Source organism: Bos mutus, chromosome 22, assembly GCF_027580195.1.
Source record: "Bos mutus isolate GX-2022 chromosome 22, NWIPB_WYAK_1.1, whole genome shotgun sequence".
Classification (NCBI taxonomy): domain Eukaryota; kingdom Metazoa; phylum Chordata; class Mammalia; order Artiodactyla; family Bovidae; genus Bos; species Bos mutus.
In genome coordinates this window covers 48,784,669-48,801,990 of record NC_091638.1, presented here as the reverse complement: position 1 = coordinate 48,801,990, position 17,322 = coordinate 48,784,669, and the positions used below count along the sequence as shown (strand labels likewise).

Here is a 17,322-nt window from a genome sequence, read left to right as displayed (position 1 = left end):
GCCATTTTGGCCCAGATTGGCTCAGGCATCCTGGCAATGTGCCTGGAGTCTGGGGTACAGGTGGTACAGAGGCCAGTGTGACCCTGTGTCCAGGTACACAGGTTGGGGGCTCTGGAGCAGAGCACACAGCTCCCATCAGATCTCCCAAGGGCTCCAGGGACCCCAAAATGCCCTGACCCCAGGCTGGCCAGACGGCTTCCAGGAACCTCCTGACTTAGACTCCTTCCCGAGGCTCCAGCAAGAGCCACATGATCAGCTGAGGCCCAAGGGTTCCTGCCTTTGCCCCTACCCCAGCACTGAGCCTGGCCCACCACCTGCCCCGGGGCCTGCCCACTGTTGCAGGACGGGCAGCCCCTCCCCATGGCCCCACAGCCCTTTCCCCTGCCCTGGGGGCCAGCAGCTCATGCAGTTCATCTCGGCAGGCGATGACCATGATGTTCGAGGTGCAAGACCTGGCGGTGGCCTCCCCAGCCACAGTATCCCGCTGCGGCATGGTGTACCTGGAACCCAGCATCCTGGGGCTCATGCCCTTTGTCGAGTGCTGGCTGAGGCGTATCCCTGCCTTACTCAGGCCCTTTGAGGAGCAGTTCAAGTCCCTCTTTATCTCCTTCCTGGAGGTGAGGGAGCCACAGTGTGCTGGCCCAGGTGGGGGCAGCCGGGTGCTATGGCCAACAGCCACAAGAGTGGGGTGCCCATCCTCTGCAGGAGTCCCTTGCTTTCGTCCGGTCCTCGGTGAAGGAGGTGATCACCTCAACCAACAGCAATCTGACCACGAGTCTCCTCAAGCTGCTGGACTGCTTCTTCAAGCCCTTCCTGCCCAAAGAAGTGAGACTCTGAGTTGTGGACTGCAGCCTGCTCCTTCCTGCCCTGCTTGCCTCACCCAAGGGCCCCGAATCCCAAGTCCAGCTTCCTGGAAGAGAGAATCGGATTGGCTCACATGGTTCATGGGACACCCCCGTCCAGTCTGCTGCAGAGGCCAAGGGACGACCCCCACCCCCACCCCCCTGGCTTCCTCAGGTCGTTCAGTTCTGTTCCCGCCTCTGTCCCCAGGGCCTCAAGAAGATGCCGCCCGAGAAGCTGAGCCGCATCCCTGAGCTGATCGAGCCCTGGTTCATCTTCTCCCTCATCTGGAGTGTGGGTGCCACGGGGGACAGCACCAGCCGTAACAACTTCAGCCACTGGCTCAGGATCAAAATGAAGACGGAAAACGTGAGAGGCAGCCGCCCCTGGGCTGGGCTCCAAGGGCTGGGACGTGTATGCTGAATGCTGGGTGTTGTGGGGCTGTCCCCCAGGCCCAGGGCCCCAGGGACAACAAGTAGCCACGTAAGCGACTGGGCCTCATCACCTGTTTTTTTTCTCCCCCGATCCCTCGCAGGTGGCCTTGCTCTTCCCAGAGGAGGGGCTGGTGTTTGATTATAGGCTGGAGGACGGTGGCATCAGCAGCACCAGTGATGACGACGACGAGGAGGAGGAGGGCAAGCAGGTGACGGAGGCCTGGTCCCAGGACCAGCACGGGGAGCAGGGAGGGGAGGGAGGCGGTCAGGTGGTAGCTGTCCTACTCAATGGCTGCAGAGAGGAGGCCTTGCTGATGGCCACACGTGTCATGCTGGGGTTATTTGCGTCATCTCGTGAATCCTCACAGACCCACAGGGTGGTTACTAGTGGGTCCATTTCCCAAACAAGGAAACTGGGGCTCAGAACAGTCATACCCAGCTAGTCGGTGTCAGAGCTGGCCTTGAACCTGGGACTGGGGGATGACAGAGTGCCTCCCTTCTCAACCATGTGCACTGCCTGTCCCATCTTGCTGCTGAGCCCAGGGATTCATCAACTTGGTTCTACTTAAGAGCCCCATTTGCCCAGGGGTGGGGCTCCCCAAGAGTGGAGGAGTAAGCCCCCATGGCCTGTCTCAGTGTCCCCATCACTCCTCTCAGCCAGCAAGGGCTCCATGAACCTACCCTCGTGGCATCAGGACCCCAGCCCAGAAGGAGGAGTGGCCAGAGAGGCACCTCAGAGGTGGTCGCCACACACGGTCCTGCTGGGGGTCTCACACATGAGTCTAACCATCAGTACCATCCCCAGTGGGACATGTTGATTTGACCACAGAGAGGAAGGTCTACAAGTTGAGTCAGGGCTGTGGGTGGGTGAAGGGATTCGTGCAGTTGGGGATGGCAGGGGAGACCAGGCCAGGTGACTTCTCAGTATCCAGGTGATGCCAGTCCCACAGTTGTGGCCCCCATAGGCTTGGGAAGCCTAAAGTTAACAGCAAAGATCTTTGCATTCTGGGTTGTCCAGTTCCCGGAGGACTTCCCTCATATGCAGAGACCCAGGGACTGGCCCCACTGGAGGTAAACTGGATGCGGTGAAGCCTTCACTCGGGCAGCTGTGTGCAGAGAGCCCCGGATTCCTGGAGGTTTGTTCCGGGAGTCCCCCACCCTGTGCATAAAGCAGAGCAGAGGGACTCCTATTTCTACCAGAAGCAGCCCCTCCGCTGGGCCCTCTTGCCCGACCGTGCAGCTCCTTGCCCTCTTGGTACATTCAGCCTGGACGGGAACGAGGAGAGGTTTCAGGCCCGGCCTGTGCCTCCTGTGGTTCCAGGTCGCCTGGGTGAAGTGGATGGACTCCTCCACTACATTCACCATGATGCCAGACACCAACTACTGCAGCATCATCGTGCCAACCACGGACACCATCCAGATGTCCTACCTGCTAGACATGCTGCTCACCAACCACAAGCCCGTGAGTGCCCCCGCCACCCCAGCCCCCCCTCACCCAAGGCCTAGGCCGGCAGTGACTGGCCTCCCGCACTGACAGGGCAGCAGCTCCCACTGCGCATCGGGCCCTGTGAGGACGCTCTGACCCTGTGACCCCCCTCTCCTAGGTGCTGTGCATCGGGCCCACAGGCACAGGGAAGACCCTCACCATCTCCAACAAGCTCCTCAAAAACCTGCCTCTGGAATACATCAGCCACTTCCTCACCTTCTCTGCCCGCACCTCGGCCAACCAAACGCAGGACCTCATCGACAGCAAGCTGGACAAGAGGCAGGCCCCTGGCTCCTTCCAGGGTCCCCATGTCCCCCAGCCTGGCTCAGCCAGCTTCTGTGTCCCCTCCCCTCCTGGGTGGGCCCTAGGTGCCCTTGTACCCTTCTTCTATCAGGATTCCCCTGAGCCCTTCTGTGGGCACCCTCCCTGGGCCGGGCACTTGGGTAGGGCTTGTTATCCGTCTGCCTGGAGGCAAGACTCAGGGCAGCCAGATGTGATGTCCCAGGACACTCAGAATGTGACAAGGAGCTCCTCAAGAGGCCCAGCAATCTGGGGGAGGCTGAAGTCAGTGAGGGCCTCCCAGAGGTGGAGCTGCCATCCTGCAGCCTTGGACTCCCTGAGCACCTGGTGCCGTGTGCCCTGGGCTCACACAGCCCCTCCCCGCAGGCGGAAAGGTGTGTTCGGGCCGCCCCTGGGGCGCAACTTCATCTTCTTCATCGATGACCTGAACATGCCAGCCTTGGAGACCTATGGCGCCCAGCCACCCATTGAGCTGTTGCGCCAGTGGATGGACCACGGTGGCTGGTATGACCGCAAGATCATCGGTGCGTGTGTTCAGCCTGGGCCAGGGGATGGGGTGGGGTGTGCTGACTCATAGAGGGTCCACAAAAGTGTCCTAATCTCTTTTAAAAGCAAGGGGAAAATGAACATTTTCCCAGAGCACTTAAAATGTATGATATTAACACGTTTGTCTATATTACTAATGCTGTTGTAAAGTATAACTAAAAAAAAAATTTTTTTTAATGGAGGAGGAGGCCCATGAAGGTGGAAGTGCTCAGGGCCTACAGAAGCCTTAATGTAGCCCCTGGCAGGGGCTTCTGACTTCCTACTCCCACTCCAGGAGCCTTCAAGCAGCTGGTGGACATCAACTTTGTCTGTGCCATGGGCCCCCCTGGTGGAGGCAGAAATACCATCACCCCACGGTTGACCCGCCACTTCAACTACCTGTCCTTTGCTGAGATGGATGAGGTCAGCAAGAAGCGCATCTTCTCCACCATCCTGGGCAGTTGGGTGGGTAAGTACCAGGCAGGAGTGGGGGAGGCTGTGGGCTCCAGCAGAAGCCCAGGTCCAATGAGCCACGCTGGGAAGAGCGGGGTGGCTGAACCACTGGCTCCACCCTTTACTCAGCTCTGTTATCTTGGGCCAGTTCATGAACCTCTCTGGGCCAGAGTTTCTTCATCTAAAATGGGTGACAATATTAGGGCCATCACCCCAAGTTGTGAAGGTTAAATAAGACACTGCATGTAGAGCATCTGGTATGAAGCTGGCACATGGAAACTGCTGAATATGTGATTTATACATATACAAACATGTACGTTCACCCATATAAGCACACACACATATTTTAGAATCTCTGGTGGAGAGATGTTATTGATACTTGTGAACATGAGGAAATACCACCAAGATAGAGTGAACAAAGTGGTCCTCATCTTCCGTGAGGCTTGAAGAAAGGTCCGCCCCAGGATGCAGTTTCCCCAACCAGTCCACTTCCCACCAAGAACACACTCTGACCTTTGAACTCCACTTGGCGCTGTGCCAGGTGGTGGGTGAGGGGAGTCAGGCTTTCCCTCCTCTGGCCTGCCAGAGCTTGCCTCCATGCCCAGCTTAGGGGTGGGGCCGTGTGGCTCTGAGGAGGGGATGGTGGTCAGGGGCTGCTCTGGGGCTGCTCAGCTGGGAATAGCCGGTCAAGGTGGGCAGCAAGTGGCTCACCTAACTCTGAGCCCTTGTCTCTCCCTCAACCCTCTAGATGGACTCCTCGGAGAAAAGAGTTACCGGGAGCCTGTGCGTAAGTGTAGTGCCCAGTACCCTGGGCAGGGCCTGGAGGGGGCAAGGGCCCTTGTTCCAGGGGCAGCCCTGGACTCAAGTTGGATGTGGCTGAGGCTTGGGTCCCAGGGGCCACAGTGAGCCCTCCTCAGGCTCCTGTAGGGACCTCAGGACAGTGTCGGAGCAAAGGTCGCCCCGCACCGACAGCCTCCATAGGGTCAGTCACCTGTTGCGTGGCTGGTCAGGGCCTGGGCCCATGCCCATATGATAGTAGAAGCAAGGTGAGTGTCCCTCCTCCAGTTCTGAGCCTGCTTGGCCCCTCAGGGCTTCAGGTCTCTGTTCCTATGCACTCTTGAACAAGGCCTCCCCAGCATTTATATCAAATGTCCCAACCCAGCTTATTCAGTCTCCTGTTAACTGGTCAGAGTCTGTCTTCCTCACCAAGAATGTCAGCTTATTGGGGTAAGAAGTGTGTCTGCGGGGGCCACCCCCTGTGCCCAGCACCTAAAACAGTCCCCATGTTAACAGAGGAGCCCATGTTAGGGCTAGTGAGCCCTTCTGCCCCTTCTTTGCCTTTTTTCCTCTTTGTGGAGGCTCCCTCTGCCCCAAATTCCCCCTGACAGAATTTTGGTTCCCAGCAAAAAACTGGATAGTTTTCAGAGCACAAGCAAATAGATTGTGTTAGTGGTAAAAATGCAAGGGGGTGATAAGCCCCCAAAGTCCTGGCTGAGCCCACGCTTCCACACCCACGGCAGTGCACTCCTTACCTCCATGTGGGCCATGCACCCCTCCCCATGCATGGCTCCAAGCAGCGCGTTTCATCCAGGTCTGATCCCTTTAGTGTCTCCAATTCCACAACTGTATCCCAGCACCCCAACACAGGGACAGGCTAGGTCAGTGATAAAGATATAAAAGTGGGGCGCTCCCAGCGAGAGATTCCTCACCCCGTGGTGGGGGTCGCCAGGAAGACCTTGTCAGAGTTAGCATCTGAGAGGGCTGCGGGGGTGGGGGGTGGGCGGTCCAAGCCTGCAGGCTGGGGAAAGGCGTGTGCGGAGGACACAGCCCCGGATCTGCAGGGGCCGTGACCCAGGTCTGCTCTCCCGTTCCTTTAGCTGGGGCCCCCAACATCGCCCACTTCACGGATCCCCTCGTGGAAGCCACCATCATGGTGTACTCCACCATCACCTCCCAGCTGCTGCCCACCCCGGCCAAGTCCCACTACACCTTCAACCTGCGGGATCTCTCCAAGGTCTTCCAGGGAATGCTCATGGCCGACCCAGCCAAGGTCGAGGTGAGGACTGGTGGGCCCCCTCCCCAAGTGTCCAGTAGCGAGTGCCCACACTGCCCTCATGGTCCTCCCAGGACCCCAGTTTTAGGCCTTCCTGATCAACTCCTCAGCCTTGATCTGGTCAGGCCCTGCGGCTGGGGGCAGAACTTGGCATCGGCAGGTGCCAAGCCCCCAGGAGCTTCATGCAGCTGAGTCCCATCTTGCTGGTGAAATCCATGCCTAGGATAGTGGTTGTGATGGGGCCACACAAAAGCAGGAGCCAGGCCCTGGCAAGGCTTGGTGGGTTCCTGATGGCAGCCCAGGGTATGAGAAAACTGGGGGCAGAGTCCATGGGATGCCTTCTAGGAACCGAAGGTGCCAGGGGGAAGGAGCAGAAGTGCAGCAGGGGGCAGTGTCAAGGGTGCTGGGTGCCTGTGCAGCTCTGTGGCTGCAGCGAGAGAGAGTCCTGGAGGTGATGGGAGCCGGGGTTGGGGAGGGTGCAGATGTGCACTTTGGAATGGGGGATGGATGGGTCAGTGTGTGCGGGCCCGATGTCTAAGGGACAGGGTGAACAGGAAGGAAACTAGCCATAGCCCTCCAAGCTCCAGGCAAAGGGGTCGAGAGAAGAGCCTGGGGGCTTCCTGAGGCTGGTCCCATCACCCGGGGAGAGGCGGGCAAGTCAGCATGGACGTGGCAGCAGGATGTGGACAGTGTCAGAGGGGGCTTGGGGGCCAAGTGAGGGGTTAGATGTGGGGTGTCAGGAAGGTTTAAGGAGTCAGGCATCCCTCCCAGGCTCTGGGTTTGGGGAGCTGTGGGGACTCTGAAAACTGTGCTAAGTCACTTCAGTCATGCCTGACTCTTTGTGACCCCATGGACTATAGCCTGCCAGGCTCTTCTGTCCAAGGGATTCTCCAGGCAAGAATACTGGAGCAGGTTGCCATTTCTTTCTTTCTCTGGGGGATCTTCCTGACCCAAGGATCAAACTTGAGTCTCTATGTCTCCTGTATTGGCAAGCGTGTTCTTTAACACTAGTACCACCTGGGAAGCCTGGGGTGAGGGGGGACCCTGAAGCTAAAGGAGCTGGGTGCCCAGCTGGCACAGCTGGGCCTGAAGCTGGGGGTGGCAGTGGGGAGACCAGGGCAGCAGTATGTGGACTGCATCCTCCATGGGTCAGCAGACACTCAGGGTCCTGCTGGGTCCCAGTGGGAGAGCCAGGCCCAGGTCAGGGCCCCTGGGGCATTGAGAGGTGGCTGAGGGCGGGCACTGACGCCAGGGTGGCCGCAGGACAAGGTGCAGCTGCTGCGCCTGTGGTACCACGAGAACTGCCGCGTGTTCCGCGACCGCCTGGTGAACGACGAGGACCGTGGCTGGTTCGACAAGCTCCTGGAGAGCCACATGGATGAGTGGGAGGTGGGCTTTGAAGAGGTCTGCCCCTTCCAGCCCATCCTCTACGGGGACTTCATGTCGCCGGGCTCCGACGTCAAGTCCTACGAGCTCATCACCAATGAGAGGAAGGTGAGGGTCCTGCTGGGGCCCTAGCCCTGGGACCCCGGCCCTCTGTGGCCGCTGCTAAGAGACCAGCACCCTCTGACCAGAGGGTTGGACACTGGTCTGGAAGGCCAGCTCGGAGACTTCAGCAGTTGCCCCTCTGAGTCCCCATCTCCTCACCTGTCAAATGGATGCAGAAGGCCCCACTTGGCCCTTTCCTGAGGGCAAGCCTATGGTTCAGCTGAGACTGGCTCCATAATTGGGGACCCGTTTGAGGGGCTGTCATCCACCCACAGAGCTGCAGCAGGGCCCCTGGGGCCACGAGTCTTGAGTCAAGACCCCAGGGTGGCAGGATGAAGCTGGAGTGGGTGGGGCTCCTGATGGTTTCTCCCCACAGAGATCCTCTCTAGTTCTCAGTAGCTCTCGTGGGGCCCCAGGTTGGTACATCCTGGGAGCCCTGGAGGCAGCAGGCAGCTCTCTGACCCCACCCTCAGGCCTCGGTGTGTCGGACAGGTCAGGCCTCATTCACCCGGCATCTGAAGGCCCACCATCCCTCCATGCCAAAGGAGCACAGGGAAGGGGGGGATATCCTCCCTGTCGGGGGTGACAGGGCACACAGGGACAGGAGGAGGACCCAGCTGTTCTCATTCCCCGCCCCCCACCCCAGATGATGCAGGTGATCGAGGAGTACATGGACGACTACAACCAGATCAACACAGCCAAGCTGAGGCTGGTGCTCTTCATGGACGCCATGAGTCATGTCTGCCGCATCAGCCGCACCCTGCGCCAGGCGCTGGGCAACGCACTCCTCCTGGGCGTGGGCGGCAGCGGCCGCAGCTCCCTCACGAGACTGGCCTCGCACATGTGAGGGCCCCCAGGCATGGTGGGCGGTGGGTGGCTTGGGGCAGACTCATGTCCATCCCTGTCCTTCCTCATGTTCCGCACTGGGGCAGACCCACTTGGCCCACAGGCTTCTAGAAGGCCTGGGCTCCAAGGAGAGGCAGCAGCAGGGCCCTGTGATGCTGTGGGGAAGGCAGCGGGTAGCTGCAGGCATCCAGGAGGGCTTCCTGGAGGAGGTGGCCATGGGCCTTCTCTCTGAATCAGAGCTTGGCAGATGGAAGGGAAGGGCATTCCGGGCCGAGGGAGCAGCCTCAGCAAAGGCCTGGAGGCCAGAGAGCAGGTTGAGGGCCAAGGAGTCAGCAAGTCTGCCCAGGACGATAGCAGATGGCTCAGGTGAAGCCTTGAACTCTCTACCCAAACACTGTCTCAGGGCCGAGTTCGAGTGCTTCCAGATCGAGCTGTCTAAGAACTACGGCATGACGGAGTGGCGTGATGACGTCAAGAAGGTCTTGCTCAAGGCTGGCTTGCACAACCTGCCCATCACCTTCCTGTTCTCAGATACCCAGGTGCCACTACATGGGCAGTGGGCGGGGTCTGGGGTGAGCGGGATACCACTCACCCCAGCATGCCATCCAGAATGGTGGTCAGTCTTTTGAGTCCAGGTCCCTGTTAGTGGGGGTGGATCTTGGGAGGAATGGCTGTAAGATGGGCAGGGGGTCAAACCCAGCCTGTCAGAACGGGGGGGTGGTGGGCATAGATCATGGTTATCCCCAGAGGTAAAGAAGGCCCCTGGCGCCATGGCTGACCACAGGCAGAACCACACTTACTGGTCAATGGCTTCTGACCTCAAAGACCACAGGACTGGTGCCTACAGTGCTGGGCCCACGGCTTCCTTCCTAGGGCTACTCCATCTGGAGCTCCCTAGGTGTGAAGCCTCTTCCAGGGCTGAGAAGAGGAGAGGTTGTGGGTCCGGGACCTCAAGACAGACAGGGCAGCACTTCAACCTGACTGGCATTTGGGGTTGGGCTGAAACTGAAGCCCCAGAAGGCTCCCAGCCAGCCCTGCTCTTCTATCTGGGGCTCCCCTTATGTAGTCAGGCGAGAGAAGGTGCCTTCTGGCACTGGCCAGGCCCTGGCCATATGAGATAGGCAAGGACCTGTTTCTGCCTGTGGCCTGGTTTTCTCCGGTGGATTAAACTGTGAGATGTGGAGAGGCCCAGCAAGAGAGGAGGAAGACACTGCATGTCGCACCCAGGACCCAGGCCCTTCCATAGCCAAGCACCGATGTTCAGAGTCTCTGCTGCAGGGCGGGTCTGGGTGTGAGTCCTTGACCACGACTTGGGAGGTCACCTGTGTAACCCTGGGCTTCTCTGAGCCTAGAGGCACTGTCTGTGGAAGGGGTCTGCTGCTAAGGTTCAAGGAGACCAGGGTCGTGGAGCCCAACACCCCAGGGCCATCATCAAGGTTCATTTCCTCCACCCTGCTCTCCCCAGATCAAGAATGAGTCATTCCTGGAGGACATTAACAATGTCCTGAACTCGGGCGACATTCCCAACCTCTACAACATGGATGAGCAAGACCAGATCATGAACACCATGCGGCCGTACATCCAGGAGCAGGGCCTGCAGCCCACCAAGGCCAACCTCATGGCCGCCTACACTGGGCGTGTGCGCAGCAGCATCCACCTGGTGCTGTGCATGAGGTTCGGGCGGCCCCGCAGCCTCACGGGACAGTGGTTGGGGTGGGGGAGCACCCGGGCCTGCCATGCGGGGAAGTGGCCTGGGCCTGCCCGCCACGCCACTGGGCCCAGGCTGCTCTGCTCCTGTGTCCTGGCTTACACACCGCAGGGCTGTCAAATGACCCTGGGTCCTGGGTTCCTGGAGGGTGGGGGGGTGTCAGTGTTTCAGGGCCTCATTTGAGCCCCTGCCCCCAGCCCCATTGGAGAGGTCTTCCGAGCTCGCCTGAGACAGTTCCCCTCCCTGGTCAACTGCTGTACCATTGACTGGTTTAATGAGTGGCCGGCAGAGGCCCTGGAGTCTGTGGCCATCATGTTCCTGAGTGAGATCCCAGAGCTGGATGCCACCCCCAAAGTAATTGAAGGACTGGTAGGTATCTTGGTGAGGAGAAAGCTCGTGTGAGGAGAGACTGTGTAGATTTGGGCTTGGGGTCACCAAGGTCTGGGTGAGAGTCCCAGGCGCACCGCTTATGGGAAGTCTCCAGGCAGCCAGCTTTACCTGTCTAAGCCTCAGTTTCCTCATCTGTATAATAGGAATATCACAAGGTGGTCACGGTGATGTAGGAGGCTGGACACACAGTTTCACAGTCACCATTATCCTATTGCCAGAGGGTTCCATAGCAGCATCTCTGAAGAGCCCCCTGATACAACCCAGAGACCACAGATGGGTGGGAGGGCTAGATATGTCTAGCCCAACCTAAGAAAGTGACGGTCACCTGAGGGCCAAGAGCTCAGATGAGCCCATTGCTGTTCAGCCATGCTGAGGCCTTGGGGAGGCCTCCCTTCCCCAGCTACAGCCTCCAAAAGGGGCCCCACGTTGGGGCTTTCTGAGCGAGGCAGGTCATAGGGGCTGTGACAAAGACACTGGGCCAAGAGCTGGGATACCTTTAGGCCCAAATTCAAAGTGAACTCTGCCCTTGACAACTGTGTGAACTTGAAAACGCCTATTGACTTCTCTGAGTCATGGGATTTTTGTCTACAGAGTAGGTGATCTTTAGCTGGAGATCACCTCCTGTGAGAGTGAGTGTGAGGGGCACCTGATTCCCTCCCCAGACCCAGGCTTCAGTGGCTTCGAGGGCACCCTGGTGCCCCATCTCTACCAGACTGGCATCCTCAATCTCTTTCCCCACAGATTCAGGTCTGCGTGTATATCCACCAGTCGGTGGCCAAGAAGTGTGTCGAGTATCTGGCCGAGCTGGCCCGCCACAACTATGTGACTCCCAAGAGCTACCTGGAGCTGCTCAATATCTTCTCCATCCTTGTTGGGCAGAAGAAACAGGAGCTGAAAACCGCTAAGAACCGCATGAAGAGTGGCCTCGACAAGGTGGGGCCAGGGGTGGGGGCCTCGTGGGCAACCGCTGGCTGCATGTGATTCTGCCCATTCTGTCTCAGCCCTGACTCCACATGACCCCTGTCAGTTGGCAGCCCACAGCGTTTAGATGGGTAGCCTCTTCCCTCGCCGAAAGTGGTGGGCCAAGGGCAAGACCAAAGCAGGTCACCCCAAAGACTTTTAGTGGACTGCTCCCTTCCTCTGGGGCCCCCTGGGCAACCTGGGGGCCCCTGAAGCAGCCAGCCACAGCCTCTCGCTTGTGAATGAATGAGGGCAGCCCTGCAGGGCCCTCTCCCTTGTTCCCCTCCAGGCCTCGCTCTCTGGTCCCTATCACACCTGATTTCCTCTCCGTGCCCCCCCAACCCCTCAGCTGCTGCGCACCGCAGAGGACGTGGCCAAGATGCAGGAGGAGCTGGAGATTATGCGCCCCCTGCTGGAGGAGGCTGCCAGGGACACCACGCTCACCATGGAGCAGATCAAGGTCGGGGGTGCTCCTGGGCTCCCTCCCTGATGGCTGAGCACGTCTGAGGAGGCTCAGCATCCCCACACAGCCACGAGATCCCCAGTGGCCCGGACTCTCGGTGCCCAGATCCCTCATTCAGTCATGCGATCCCTCAACAAATGCTTGCTCAGAACCTATTCTATGCCGGGCACTGCCCTGGGCAGGAGATAGGGTGATGAGCATGACAGACAAATCCAAACCCAATAGTCACAGCACAGGTTGTTGTGAGCAGGAGGGACGCCACAAGCAGTGGTGCAGAGTCTGCCTGAGTCTCCCTCTGAGACCCTCTGAGTCTACACGAGGGCCCGTGTTTAAAGGTTAGTCCTCCAATGGTAAAGAATCTGCCCGCCATGTGGGAGACCCTGGTTCTGATCCCTGGGTCAGGAAGATCCCCTGGAGAAGGGAATGGCAACCCACTCCAGGATTCTTACCTGAAGAATTCCATGGACTCCCAGAGGAGCCTGGGAGGCTATAGTCCATGGGGGTCACTAAGAGTTGAACACAACTGAGTGACTCACACACATACACACACACACACCTCACAGTAGCCTCCGCAGATTCGCATATTCATGATGGCAGTTTTCTGGAAGAAACAATCATGTCCTGCTCTACAAAGGCAGGGGCACTAGAAATGTTTCCAGCACATGGAAAGGAAATGGCTTGTGGGAGGGGAGCATCTTTCTCTGTCTTTTATGGAGGTGCCCTGTGGGTTTTGGGGGTCCTGCCCCAGGGGCAGTTATGCTCAAGCACGTAAAGCCCAGAGCCCCATGCCAGGCCCATGATGAGCACTCAGGATTGGAAGGGGCTGCTAGCACTCCCAGATCTCCTCAGGCTGTCATAGCCGAGAGGGTCCTTGGAGAATGGGGCATCTCAACCCTCATTCCCTTCCATCTGGGGCGACTGAGACATGAGAGGAGAAAAGGGAGGAGGGCGCGTGGGTCCCTGACTGGCCACCCGTGGGGCCTCGCTACGTCTGGTCCCTAGGTGGACACGGCCATTGCTGAGGAGACCCGGAATTCAGTGCAAGCAGAGGAGATCAAGGCCAATGAGAAGGCCAGGAAGGCACAAGCTATCGCTGATGATGCCCAGAAGGACCTGGATGAGGCTCTGCCAGCCCTGGATGCAGCCCTGGCCAGCTTGCGCAACCTCAACAAGAACGATGTGACTGAGGTAAGTGGCTCGGCCCCTTCTGGGTATCTCTCCTGATGCCTCCTTGGGTTCTGGCCCATAGGCTTTCCTTCGAACATCTCGTGAGCATCATCTGTCAAGAGGTGAGGGCAGAACTAGAGCTTGAACCCAGCTGCCTGCCCTTACCTCCTTGTATCAGCCCCGAGGACCCAGGCAGGTGCCTGAGGAAGGCTCTGCACCCTGAGAAATGACTGTGTAAGGCCTTTAGGCCAGGCCTGGGTACATGGGGGAGCAGTAGTCACCACGGGCTAAGACAGACGTTTGGGGGTCACTGGGCATACCTGTGGGCTGTAGCAGTAGGGACTCAGTTGACGGGACCCACCCTGTCTGTAAGCTGTCCCTGCCTGGGGGTGCCCACTATAAGGGACCTACCCCTTCCCGACTCTTGGCCTGGCCCCCAGGTGCGTGCCATGCAGCGGCCACCGCCAGGCGTGAAGCTGGTCATCGAAGCTGTGTGCATCATGAAGGGCATCAAGCCCAAGAAGGTCCCAGGAGAAAAGCCTGGCTCCAAGGTGGATGACTACTGGGAGCCAGGCAAGGGGCTGCTGCAGGACCCCGGCCGCTTCCTGGAGAGCCTCTTCAAATTTGACAAGGTGCGCGTGCCAGGCCAGCTGGGCACAGAGGCAGGGGGAAGGAACTGTCCCCTCCCCCACAGAGCTGGGCCCTCCATCCCATCTCCCTCTGCCTGCAACACACATAGCCTTGTGGTCACAGAGCAGAGGGGACCAGACCCTGGCCCAGAGGAGCTCTCCAGCTAGGGGGCAGGGGGCAACAGCCCCAGTAGCAGATGGATATTGATGAATCAGGACCTGGGAAGGCCCCAGTGCCCACGGGACCTTAATCACCCACAGTCACTCCAAGGCTCTGCCACCTGGAGAGTCTCTCTCCTGTCGTTTTCTCCCTACAACCCCTGTGGCCCTGGCCAAGACCTTCCCTGGCTGCTCAACTGTCGCCTCTCCCTCGGTCTCAGCACCTGAGATTTAACACCTGTCTGTCTCTGCATTTCTCTCTCTTCCTGTCTGTCTGGGGCTCTCAGTATCCATGGGCATGTGCTCTCATGGGATGGAGCCTACAGCCCTCTTGGAGGTTTCTCTCCACCCACATGGGCCACCCACCACCACCACGTGTCAGTGCTGAAGCCCTGGGCACATCCTAAGGAGGGTAGAGACAATGGCCCATCTCAGTGACAGCTGAACCCCATACAGAGCTCCCCATTCCTCCAATTACGCCAAAGCAGGAGGCTCATGGCCAGCGCTCAGGCTCCCTTGGTCCCAAGCTCTGACCTCTAGGAGCTCATGAACAGTACAGATTCCTGGGTTCATCCTAAACTACAGACCTGTATTCTCCTAGCACAGGTCAAGAGCCCTGAAGGAGTGATGCGCTCTGGGAGTGGGGAGTTTTGCACTTAAACACATGCCTGGTTGGACCTTAGAACCACTCACTCATCTCCACATCAGCCAGGAAGCAGCCCTCGTCTCTAAATGGGTTTTAAATAGGACCTATGTGTTATCAGATCTTGAGGAAGAAAAAATCTCAGATTGTATTCTTTGAAATCCTGGGACAGAAGTTCCTCTTCTTTCCGGCCTTTCTGGGTCATGTTTATTCCCTAGCCTGCCCGGGGCATAGAGGCAAGAGCAGGGTGTACCCCCACCCGCCAGAGTCCTCTCCGTCCTCCCTGGGAAGCGGCCCCAAGCCCATGGTTCCCATCCCCAGGACAACATTGGGGAGGCAGTGATCAAAGCCATCCAGCCATACATCGACAATGAGGAGTTCCAGCCGGCCGCCATCGCCAAGGTGTCCAAGGCCTGCACCTCCATCTGCCAGTGGGTGCGCGCCATGCACAAGTACCACTTTGTGGCCAAGGCCGTGGAGCCCAAGCGGGTGAGCGCTGGGTAGGCCTGGGGCCAGGGGCGGGGGCCTGGGCTCCCCCAGGGGCACCGGGAAAGCTGGCCCTGTTTCCTCTGCCTGCAGCAAGCCTTGCGGGAGGCCCAGGACGACCTGGAGGTGACACAGAGGATCCTGGAGGAGGCGAAGCAGCGCCTGCACGAGGTGGAGGACGGCATTGCCACGATGCAGGCCAAGTACCGAGAGTGCATCGCCAAGAAGGAGGAGCTGGAGCTGAAGTGTGAGCAGTGCGAGCAGCGGCTGGGCCGTGCTGACAAGGTGCGCACCCCTCTGGGGAGGGCCCGCGGGCACGGCCTGCCCCCCATGGGCTGGAGGGGCCTGAGCAGTAGAGGGGGTTGTCCTGGGGTGGCTGTCCCTTCCCTCTCCCCAGCTACCTTGGTCGGGGGGACTGCACCAGGCAGGGACATCCAGGGCCAGCCTCCCCATGGACTGTCCCTGCAGCTCATCAACGGGCTGTCAGACGAGCGGGTGCGCTGGCAGGAGACGGTGGAGAGCCTGGAACACATGCTTGACAGCATCTTCGGGGACGTGCTGGTGGCCGCCGGCTTTGTGGCCTACCTGGGCCCCTTCACAGTGAGGACCGCCCCAGCCCCGCTGTGAGGCCTCACTTCCATAAGTAGTGGCCTGAGGGTGGCTCTTCTCTCACACACTCATTCAACAAACATTTTTTTTTAGATGTCCTGTCTGAGCCAGGAGCCATTCTGGGTACTGGGGAAAAGGCAGCTTCCAAAACAGCCAGAAATCCTGCCATGCAGGGCTGGCGTTTCTAGACAGAAGGCTGAGCTCGTTCTTCTGGGCTTGCTGTGCACCTCTCCCTCAGTCCTCACAGCTGCCCTGATGGGTGGCCACTGTTGTCATCCCCCCGGTTTCCCTGGGAAGGGGCTGAGAGGTGGGGAGGCCAAGGATGTTCCCTATGGTGGGGCTAGGGCTCAGGCCTCCTGCTCTGCGCGGACCCCTCTGTGCAGCTGCGAGCACTGGGTGCAGAGGAAGTGGGAGGGCATTGTGGCTGTCTCGGTGGGGTAGCTCAGAGTCTGGTGTCTCTCCAGGGCCAGTACCGCACAGTGCTGTATGACAGCTGGGTCAAGCAGCTCGTGGCCCACCGCGTCCCACACACCGCCGAGCCCACGCTGATCGGGACACTGGGGAACCCCGTGAAGATCCGCTCCTGGCAGGTGACCACCCTGTGGGGCTCGAGCAACCGGGCTGGGCCTGCAGTGTGCTCTGGGCTGGGCCAGGAGGCCCCCGCCTGCCTCCCGTCCTCTCTCCTGGGTCTGCTTAGAGGTGCCTTCCCTGAACCTGCCTGGGGCCGGTCAGAGGCTGGTGGGCAGGAGAGGAGAAAGCTGAGTGGCACAGGTGCTGGCTGACTGCAGGCAGAGAGGTCAAAGGGTGCTTGTGAGAGTTGGGAGGGGTAGGAGAGCAGTGTCCAGAGCGCGGGGAGGACAGGTAGAGTTGACACAGGGAGAGAACCAAGAGGCAGTAGGCACAGGCCGGGTGTGGACACAGGCTGGGAGGGCCAGTGGGCTCCAATGGCTCCGTGAAGATGGTCTGACTGAGCTAGGACTCAACAGGCAAAGAAACAAGAGGCCCAGCGAAGGAGGGTGTCAGGAGTCAGCCCATAGCCGGGAGGCAGGTCCTGAGGGCTGAGACCTCGTGTACTGCCCTCCACCCTCAAGAGGATGCAGTAAGGGGAAGGGGTCAGCTGGAGCATGAGGTTGGGGGTAGCTGCTACCCCACCGGGCCTGTTTGTGTGAGCCTCCCCCCACCCAGCCTGGTCCCTCACAGATCGCTGGCCTCCCCAACGACACCCTGTCAGTGGAGAATGGGGTCATCAACCAGTTCTCCCAGCGCTGGACCCACTTCATTGACCCTCAGGGCCAGGCCAACAAATGGATCAAGAACATGGTGAGCCTACCCCTGCCACCACCCCACCCAGCAGGCCTTAGTAGGTGCATGGGGAGTAGCTGAGCCTCAGGCCAGCTCTCAGCCCACACGGACCCTTCCCCGCTCCCTTCACTCCGTGCCCCCAGGAGAAGGACAACGGGCTGGATGTGTTCAAGCTGAGCGACCGCGACTTCCTGCGCAGCATGGAGAATGCCATCCGCTTTGGCAAGCCCTGCCTCCTGGAGAATGTGGGCGAGGAGCTGGATCCCGCCCTGGAGCCCGTGCTGCTCAAGCAGGTGGGCCTGCGGGTGTGGGGGCGGCCCCCTCCCCCTGCCTCACTGGTGGGACCTCAGGCCACAGCGCTCACCCATCCCACCCGCTGCA

At 59.4% G+C, this 17,322-nt stretch overlaps 1 protein-coding gene across 1 annotated transcript in view; it reads left to right on the top strand.

The window, feature by feature from the left end:
• DNAH1 (dynein axonemal heavy chain 1) overlaps window positions 1-17,322 on the top strand; it is an 80,351-nt gene that overhangs the window by 54,740 nt on the left and 8,289 nt on the right. The window contains 25 exon segments of the mRNA XM_070359417.1: window positions 423-617; window positions 706-825; window positions 1,051-1,209; window positions 1,376-1,483; window positions 2,596-2,736; window positions 2,879-3,039; window positions 3,427-3,584; window positions 3,881-4,054; window positions 4,787-4,825; window positions 5,916-6,094; window positions 7,355-7,585; window positions 8,226-8,422; window positions 8,829-8,964; window positions 9,891-10,099; window positions 10,331-10,502; window positions 11,265-11,456; window positions 11,833-11,943; window positions 12,949-13,134; window positions 13,554-13,745; window positions 14,866-15,033; window positions 15,124-15,315; window positions 15,499-15,630; window positions 16,104-16,229; window positions 16,840-16,959; window positions 17,085-17,234. Coding sequence (XP_070215518.1) covers window positions 423-617; window positions 706-825; window positions 1,051-1,209; window positions 1,376-1,483; window positions 2,596-2,736; window positions 2,879-3,039; window positions 3,427-3,584; window positions 3,881-4,054; window positions 4,787-4,825; window positions 5,916-6,094; window positions 7,355-7,585; window positions 8,226-8,422; window positions 8,829-8,964; window positions 9,891-10,099; window positions 10,331-10,502; window positions 11,265-11,456; window positions 11,833-11,943; window positions 12,949-13,134; window positions 13,554-13,745; window positions 14,866-15,033; window positions 15,124-15,315; window positions 15,499-15,630; window positions 16,104-16,229; window positions 16,840-16,959; window positions 17,085-17,234 — 3,948 coding nt within the window.